General features: G+C 37.3%; 1 protein-coding gene across 3 annotated transcripts in view; it reads left to right on the top strand.

Moving 5' to 3' along the window:
* glt1d1 (glycosyltransferase 1 domain containing 1) overlaps window positions 1-9,699 on the top strand; it is a 44,838-nt gene that overhangs the window by 16,002 nt on the left and 19,137 nt on the right. For all 3 annotated transcript variants that reach the window (XM_059503312.1, XM_059503311.1, XM_059503313.1), the window contains exons 5-6: window positions 1,160-1,196; window positions 1,337-1,393. In XM_059503312.1, coding sequence (XP_059359295.1) covers window positions 1,160-1,196; window positions 1,337-1,393 — 94 coding nt within the window. The remainder of the gene's footprint in view (window positions 1-1,159; window positions 1,197-1,336; window positions 1,394-9,699) is intronic.

Genomic DNA, 9,699 nt, shown 5'->3' with positions numbered 1-9,699 from the left:
ATGTGGAGTATAGATGCTGATTATTCAGCTTTGCATTACAGGAATAAATTATATTTATAATATATTGAATAGAAAATAGTTATTTCAAATTGTAATAAATTTGCACAATATTACTTTTTTATGTTTTTTTCGTTAAAGCAATGGAGCTTAGGTGAGTGTAAGAGAAGTCTAACAAATAATAATAATACAATCTTACAACCTTCAAACTTTGAACTGTAGAGTATGTAGTAGAAATGTCCTAATTACACTTAAAGTATAGGAACGTTGAAAGGATATAGAGTAAATGAGGTAATAAAAATGCCAGTGTTTGTTTGTAATGGGTTAGAGAAGAGGAAAAGATGGGGAAAGACAGATGACTTCTGCTCTAGCTGATGCTATTAATAATACAAAAGGATTTAGCGGCTACAAATGCAATATCCTGCCTTCAATCCTGTAAAAGCACAGCATTAAAATCACTATATCCATGTTTTTTTCCTCCAATGAAACCCCAGACACACATTACACACGTGGATTTAAGACAAACTGGATGTCTCTGTTTTTGTCACACACACACCAGGGGTCTCCCTCTCCCAGGACTGATAACATCCAGCCAATTTCCCCTCCATCTGGGTGAAATTATCTTGACTTTATCTCAGCCAGCCATTTACATATTGTTCTTTTATTACCTTTCTACTGCTGTATTGTCTTTTTTTTTTCTTCGACTGGTTTTGATTTATGCAAATTATGGATTCGCTTTGCTGCACAGAGATTTGTTTCAGCAGATATTTTCTCTAACCGGTCTATGGTTATTACATTAGCCAAGGGCATGAACTTTGAACATGGATAACTCTATTATCATAAAAATAGAAATTCTAATGTTTGACATTTAGTTTTATTTTCACCTGCGGAGCTTCCAATGTCACAAAACCTTATAAAAAAATCAATGAATTAAAAATGTGAAAGCTTAACTCATTCATAAATTAATATTAATATATACAATTTGTCAAAGTACATAAAGTAATAATTATTAATAATAATTATTATTAACTTTTTTTTTCTAGTAAACATGAACCAGTGAAGTCATGAAAATTTATTTGTCAACCGATTGGAAACGCACATCTTACACTACTACAAATGTCCAGTAGGCATCTAACATTTATTTCTTGACCATTTGTTTCAGATATGTGCGAGCAAGAAGATTTATGTACAGCCTCAAGGTAGAGTTCGAGAATACTGCTTTATGCCATGTTTCTAGATGGCATTTTGATGAAGTTGTGGGCCAAAATGCATTTTTGAAAGGCCTTTGAAAGTTTCAAAATATATATGTAATTATTGAAATGTCTACATATGTTTCCAGGGATTGAGACCAGAGTGGCATCACATTTCAGCTGGAGTGACTTTTTACACAGAACAGGTACCATTAAATATATGATAGACATACATGTAGAAGAGGATTAGATGGATTTGCAGACCCCATTTGATTAATAGCTTGACATATGCATTCATCATCATCCCTCTCAAACATCCCTCTTTTTGATAAGCAGCCGACATCGCTCCATTAAATATACATGTAGTCTTCAGTCCTCAACACACTTGAACAGTCTCAGGAGCACTTAACCTTGATTAGAGACAGCCTCACAGACTTCAGGAGTGAAGAGGTTGTGCATGTTTATTTTGAGATAGGGCAATAGAGTAAAAGAAAGAAAGAAAGAAACATTTAGAAAGAACAAAGATATATTTGAGCTTCTGATATAATGAACTGGTGATTTAAACATTTAATCCATAATTTCCCTGTACTTGGAGGGTTTCACATTTATTTTCTTCACATTTCATATAGCTGATAGCTAGAAAGGTTTGTTGGTTTCGTATATAAGTGGAAAAATGTCTTCACAGTCAAATCAGAGTTTTGCAGATTATTCTCACAGATATACCATTCAAAACTTTGAGTAAGGTAAGATGTTTTTAATGCTTGTGAAAGAAGACACATTGGCTCACCAAGGCTGCATTTATTTGTTTAAAAGACTTGCCGGATTTGGCTGCAGGGCAAAAAAAGATAGTCGTCCTACATTTAAAAACACTTAAGGTTGCATCCGAAAACTTAGGCAGGTGACTTGCTGTCTCGCTACTGTATCATCCAATGACTTTGCTGGCACCGTTTTTGCACGAAGGCACCTCATGATTTTGGACAGGCTTCTGAGGCGGAGTAATGGTTTAATGATCTACAGCAAAATATAGAGAGCTTTGGTGATAACTAAGTGGATATTTCATTTCTGCAATATTAATTTCTCGCTAGAAATGACATAAAAAGTGGAAAACGTTGATTAAAAACATAGTCGTGGCCAAAAGTTTTGAGAATTACATAAATATTGGAAATTGGAAAAGTTGCTGCTTAAGTTTTTATAATAGCAATTTGCATATACTCCAGAATGTTATGAAGAGTGATCAGATGAATTGCATAGTCCTTCTTTGCCATGAAAATTAACTTAATCCCAAAAAAACCTTTCCACTGCATTTCATTGCTGTCATTAAAGGACCTGCTGAGATCATTTCAGTAATCGTCTTGTTAACTCAGGTAAGAATGTTGACGAGCACAAGGCTGGAGATCATTATGTCAGGCTGATTGGGTTAGAATGGCAGACTTGACATGTTAAAAGGAGGGTGATGCTTGAAATCATTGTTCTTCCATTGTTAACCATGGTGACCTGCAAAGAAACGCGTGCAGCCATCATTGCGTTGCATAAAAATGGTTTCACAGGCAAGGATATTGTGGCTAAGATTGCACCTAAATCAACAATTTGTAGGATCATCAAGAACTTCAAGGAAAGAGGTTCAATTCTTGTAAAGAAGGTTTCAGGGCGTCCAAGAAAGTCCAGCAAGCGCCAGGATCGTCTCCTAAAGAGGATTCAGCTGCGGGATCGGAGTGCCACCAGTGCAGAGCTTGCTCAGGAATGGCAGCAGGCAGGTGTGAGCGCATCTGCACGCACAGTGAGGCCAAGACTTTTGGAAGATGGCCTGGTGTCAAGAAGGGCAGCAAAAGAAGCCACTTCTCTCCAAAAAAAACATCAGGGACAGATTGATCTTCTGCAGAAAGTATAGTGAATGGACTGCTGAGGACTGGGGCAAAGTCATATTCTCCGATGAAGCCCCTTTTTCGATTGTTTGGGGCATCTGGAAAAAGGCTTGTCCGGAGAAGAAAAGGTGAGCGCTAGCATCAGTCCTGTGTCATGCCAACAGTAAAGCATCCTGACACCATTCATGTGTGGGGTTGCTTCTCATCCAAGGGAGTGGGCTCACTCACAATTCTGCCCAAAAACACACCCATGAATAAAGAATGGTACCAAAACACCCTCCAACAGCAACTTCTTCCAACAATCCTACAGCAGTTTGGAGAAGAACAATGCATTTTCCAGCATGATGCCATAAGGCAAAAGTGATAACTAATGGCGCTTTTCCACTACACAGTACCAGCTCGTCTTGGCTCTGTTTGGTTTTCCACTGTGTAAAAGTTGTACCTGTACCGGCTTCCAGGTACTTTTTTTCGTACCACCTCCGGCGAGGTTCCAAGTGAGCTGAGGTGATACTATAATGTGACGTGAAAACACAGCAGACTGCTGATTGGTCAGAGAGAATCGTCACTAATCACTGCGTCATCATTACACGCGCCAGCAATAGTATCCAGATAGTTTTTTCAGCAGTGTTTCGTTTTGCTGCCCTCAGCCTCTCCTGAAACAACGTTTGTCTTCTTGCTGTGAGAAACAGCCACATCCCGAGGATCAAAAACAACATGCACTCGATTTCCTCCATTGTCCTGTGTGTGTGGGTAGCGGGTGTGTGTCGCGTAGAAGATTACGTCATGGCAGTTTCCTGCAGCGTCGCTATGACAACCAGGTACTATTGTGGAGGTACTATCTGCAATGGAAAACGGAGCGAAAAGCTAGCCGAGTCGAGTCGAGTCGAGCTGGTACTGGTAATGGAAAAGTGCCATAAGTGGCTCGGGGACCAGAATGTTGAAATTTTGGGTCCATGGCCTGGAAACTCCCCAGATCTTAATCCCATTGAGAACTTGTGGTCAATCCTCAAGAGGTGGGTGGACAAACAAAAACCCACTAATTCTGACAAACTCCAAGAAGTGATTATGAAAGAATGTTTCTATCAGTCAGGATTTGGCCAAGAAGTTGATTGAGAGCATGCCCAGTCGAATTGCAGAGGTCCTGAAAAAGAATGTGAATGTGAATCTCAGATAGCTCTGAGAGAAGCTTCAGTATTATTATTATTATTATATATAAATTTGTTTTTTTCAAATGCCACGTGATTTAAAGGGGTCATATGATGCGTTTAAAATTTTTCCTTTCTCTTTGGAGTGTTACAAGCTCTTGATGCATAAATAAGATCTGTAAAGTTGCAAAGACTAAAGTCTCAAATCCAAAGAGATATTCTTTATCAAAGTTAAGACTCATCCACGCCCACCTGAAATGGCTCGTACTAACACACCCCCACATCTCTACGTCACTACGTGGGAAGATTTACAAAATGCCGCCCAAATGTTCTCTCAAAGAAAGAAGGTGTTGCTTTTATTCTCATTGTAGTATTGTTGTTGCCGCCACCGCCATGTCGTATAGATGCTGTGTGTTTCATTGTAAAAGTGAAACTACTTTGTTTGGCCTTCCAAAAGAGGACGATATCCAGTGTCCATCATGCCTGGAGTTGATCTGTCCTGGTCGCTAGAAAAATACATCAACTTTGCACTGTGGATCGCCGGATCGGCTTTCACTGGGACGAAGCGGAGCCACATGTGGTTGCCGCAAACCCAACGGACACTATTTCGTAGAATCCACCAGCTGCGGCGTTCTCAAGCCACCCGCCTCTGCTCACTCAAGCCGGCCTTCGCTCACTCTAGGTGTGTGATGCGGATTGAGAAAGCGAAACTACTTTGTTTGGCCTTACAAAAGGGGACAGGGCATCACAATGTGTAAAGATGTGTAACATTTCCGTCAACATGCTTGAGGTATTCGGCCAATCACAACGTACTGGATAGCTGGCCAATCAGCATAAACCTCGCTTTTCAGAACGATGAGCTTTGTAAAAATCGACGTGTTTCAGAAGGTGGGGCATAGAGGAGAAACAATAATGTACAGTATGTGGAAAATGTGTTTTTTGAACCTTAAACTGAATAAACACATTTCATTACACCAAATAATGTTCTTTTTAGCAGCATCATATGACCCCTTTAATATTTTGTATCTAATCCAATGACATTCAGATTTATAAGGGTGACTTAAGTGTGACTTCTGGGGCTGCTGTGTATCGGTCCATCACTAATGAAAAGACCCACTTCCTAGGAACATGCTGCCTTACTCTATAAAAAGCTAAATGTACAGAGACTGATTCAAGGCCCAGAATATCTAATCCATTCTCCTGAGCTCATGTGTTGGCGTGTTGGAGTAATCTGCTCCAGTGTGCCTGCTGCTCCGCATTGAAGATTGATCTCTACACAAGCCCATGCTTGTTTGTGGAGACCCCTGGAGCCAGTGCCACCGCTCTGAGATCAGTTGACACAAGCCTCTGCAGCTCTATCAAAGCAGGTGCTCTGACCCCCTACCATGCTGAGTGGATGCTGAGGTGGATGATGGGATAGCTGAGATGTCAACTCTGGATCATACCTTGGTTGGAGGTCTATAGTTGTGTCAAAGTGGAGCGGGTTTTCACATGACAGAGAAGATCTGGGTGTTCCTCTGGGATTGTGCTGTATAGACCCCCTCATAGTACTGGGTAATGATGAGAGTCACCCCTGCAGGGGCTCATGGGAAATGAGGTCCTGATGCTGAGGCGATTTAGTGTGCTCGGAGATGTGAGTGGCAAGAGTGAAGTTTTATTTATTTTATTCTTTTCTGAGGCTTTGAGCTGTCTAGAGGTGTAAGTATAGCTCCAGGGGTTGATTTTAGTGGAAAGACATAATTCAGAGAAACTTGTGAAGGGTGTTTCTTGACTAGGTCATTGAACCCCTCATGAGTGTCTGTTTTCTGCTACACTAGATAGAAAAGCAAATTTTTGCAGTGGTGATTAATCTGAAATAGGTTAATGGGGTAATCTGATGTGTTTATTGACTAATATTATATATAAAAGACCAGTTTAAAATAGGGATATGATTAATCAGAATAAAAAGAAATTATGATATGCTGCCATTTAATTAAATCATCATATGTGCTGCGTGTTTTAGAGGGAAGAACTGCACTGTGTTCTTTTACACGCATGCAGTTTATGATCCAGTGTTTTGGAGCGGTTTGGTTTACAGTAAATGCTGCTCCTCACAAACTCCATCTTTGCTTCTGATCTGAGTTTGCTTAAAACGTGCATTTGAGAATGCAGTATGTGCCTTTCCATACTTGTAATGAGAAGAGCTTCTAAATCGGCTGCTAAAAACAAAAGAGAAACTTTGAGGGCTTTTTTTTCTCTTAAGGATAAACATTTGATGGTTTAACATTTAAAAATGAAGAAGAGTAAGATGGCCATACATATTAGAATTGTATTTTACAGTTGTAATATTACTAAATTATTTTGGTAAATATTACAATAATATTTAGTTTAATAATAATAATAATACAAAAATATTTGTCATGAAAATAAGTGGTATTATTTTTCTGGTCATATTGATATGTAATCAGAACTCCCATTTATCAGTTACTTTATCAGAAGAACTGAAAATCGAATTCTTTGCATTTCATTATTTGACTTTATACTTTCCATTTTCCTTCTCCATAAACAACATGTAAAAACAGTGAACATTGGTTATTCACTTTACATTTTTGTAAAACTGTCTCCTCCTTTTTATGTGGACTGTTCTTGGCCAGAATAAAGCTGCAGTGTGTGTTAAAACTAGGTTTTAACATGCTCAATTGGTCAAAAGTTGCTATACTGCTTTGAAAAATGCTTCTGATGACATTTTCAAACGAGTTTAGAAGGAAGGATACCTATGTTCCCAGGGTCCTTTGGTCCCCTGATATAAAGTATATGGCACAAAATGAACACATCAAAGTGGTTCTATGTTTCCCAGTTCAGTGGTGTGTTAACACACACTATGCAAAACATAAAGTTCAGGGCTTATTTCCCTAACCTAATCCTAAACCAGGAAAAAAGGTGCAATTTTATATAAATTCAACTGAACAACATAAACCAAGACCCCTTTATTAATTCACTTGATGTTGAGAAGTTAGACTTTGTGGATGTATTTAATAAAATCATTTGGAAAGCTGAAAGTGATGTTCAGTGCAGCTGGTGTTATCCAGTTCTAGCCCTAACCAGTTATCCAGTAATCTTTGAGTGATTAGAACACACTTTATAGTACTCTATACTACTCAAGGGTTTCTCATGTGCCATATAAATCTGGGCAACATACAGTGGGAGACTAGGATTGACCCTGTTTAGGATCTCTCACAGTGTCTTCGACTAGAGGTAGTGTGTTTTATTTTTATGAACTCCAGTTTAGGCAAAATTACACATATGAAGATTATAAAATGTAGTTAGCACTGCTTTTAGCCCTAGGCTATGAAGCCATTGCTTTTGAGGAATGAATCCCAGATTGTGATGCCAAAGGTTTTATGTCAAGTCAGTTTTATTTATATAGTACAGTGCACGTCGTTTCAAAGCAGCTTCATCCAAAATTATCAATTCTCTAAAGCTTGTTTACAGTCTGTGTTTTGTTTTCATGTCAGAGGAAAAATTGGTGAAATGTTTATGTATTTACAAAAAAAGAAAAAAGTATAGCTTCATAACTAGACTGTTAGACAGGATTCACAAATGCACTGAAGAACAGAATATAAACAATTTAAAATTTAAAACGCTATAAAATGTGACATTTTAAATAAATAAAAAAACTGTTTCTTAATGTAGTGTGAACCCATTTTTTAAATAAGTTTTAATATGATGTTTAAAATGTATTTTACAACTTAATAAAAGTCAGTTTTTAACTATGGCTCTTATTTTTACAGAAAGACAAATTTTACAGTCACCCATTAAAACATTAACAACAGCAATCATGTTAAAGTTGCTCTTTATGATCAAAGGCAGGCTTAAGAAAGAAACTACGTAAACCAAGGTAGGGGGATGAGGAAGACAGGTAATAGGGAAAACATTGTGCGCACAGCTTACAGTTTGTCCATATCAGTTTCTGTGGCACATGAAGATGAATCTTCTCCTCCCGCTGGAGAGACATACTGCTCTTGCCTTGATTTGCCTCAGTTTTTTCCCCACCTTCAGTGACAGGCCTGTTTGTTTATATCCTCCTCTTTTTCTTTCATGTGAACGCTTAGATCTAAAATGTTAGAAAAGACGCTTGTCTTCCACTGCACTCACACATATGGGCAAACCCACTAGATTGTCTTTATTTTTTTAAACCTTTGAGGTGTAATTCATCCTGCAGTAATTATATTTCCCTCTCAGGTGCATCAGAGTAATAGTTAAGGCATTCTTAACTGATCCTACAGAGAGAATACAGAAAATTGTCAGAAGTATGATAAAAGAATAGATAAGAGAGCTTTGATATATCAGTCCGTCTATCCATCACGAGTCTAAAAACATCGGACAGGAGTGATGTGGATGATGGCTGTTTACAGGGAAGTGGAGAACATATTCCCCCTGCCGTCTTGTTTGAAGATGGCTGTAATCCGCCGTAAACCACTCTCGTGCACAAATCCTCTAACACCAGATTAGAGCACACGACCAAAGGCATCCGTGGACTTACTTCAAAGTTAAAGTTACTGTGGGAAAGAGTTAGCAAATTCACAGCATGCAAGGAGCCTGCAAATGTTTTAGAAATCAGACCTGTTTCAACCATACAAATAGTGTGAATAGTGAATAAATTGGACAGATATAATAAAATTAAAGGTATCCCATGTAGTGTCAGAAATTGTAGATGAGCACGTTGGACATTGTAAACTGCATAGTAAACAATTGAAAACAGCATTTTGCCATCCATATACATGATTTAGCTGAATATCTCTATCCATCAATCCATCCATCTAGTGTTTGTGTGTATATATATATACAGTACAGACCAAAAGGTTGGAAGCATTACTATTTTTGATGTTTTTGAAAGAAGTTTCTTCTGCTCATCAAGCCTGCATTTATTTGATCAAAAATACAGAAAAAAACAGTAATATTGTGAAATATTATTACAACTTAAAATAATATTTTTCTATTTGAATATACTTGAATATACTAAAATAATTTATTCCTGTGATGCAAAGCTGAATTTTCAGCATCATTACTCCATTCTTCAGTGTCACATGTAACATCCAGTCTATCACATGATCATTTAGAAATCATTCTAATATTCTGATTTATTATGAGTGTTGGAAACAGTTCTGCTGTCTAATATATTTGATGAATAAAAGGTTAAAAATAACTGCATTTATTCAAAATAAAATAAAAAATTCTAATAATATATATTCTAATAATATATTTTCTTTACTATCACTTTTTATCAATTTAACACATCCTTGCTGAATAAAAGTATTGATTTTATTTTTAAAAAAGAAAGAAAAAAAATTACTGACCCCAAATTACTGACCAGTAGTGTATATTGTTATTACAAAATATTTATATTTTAATAACATAGCTTCTTTTTTTTCTTCTTTTTTTTCTTTTTATTCATCAAAGTATCCTACAAAAGTATCACATGTTCTGAAAAAATATTAAGCAGCAGAACTGTTTCCAACTTTGATA

The sequence above is a fragment of the Carassius carassius genome, chromosome 21 (assembly GCF_963082965.1).
Source record: "Carassius carassius chromosome 21, fCarCar2.1, whole genome shotgun sequence".
Taxonomy (NCBI): Eukaryota; Metazoa; Chordata; class Actinopteri; order Cypriniformes; family Cyprinidae; genus Carassius; species Carassius carassius.
The sequence above is the reverse complement of the archived record's forward strand: the minus strand, read 5'-3'. Positions and strand labels throughout refer to the sequence as shown.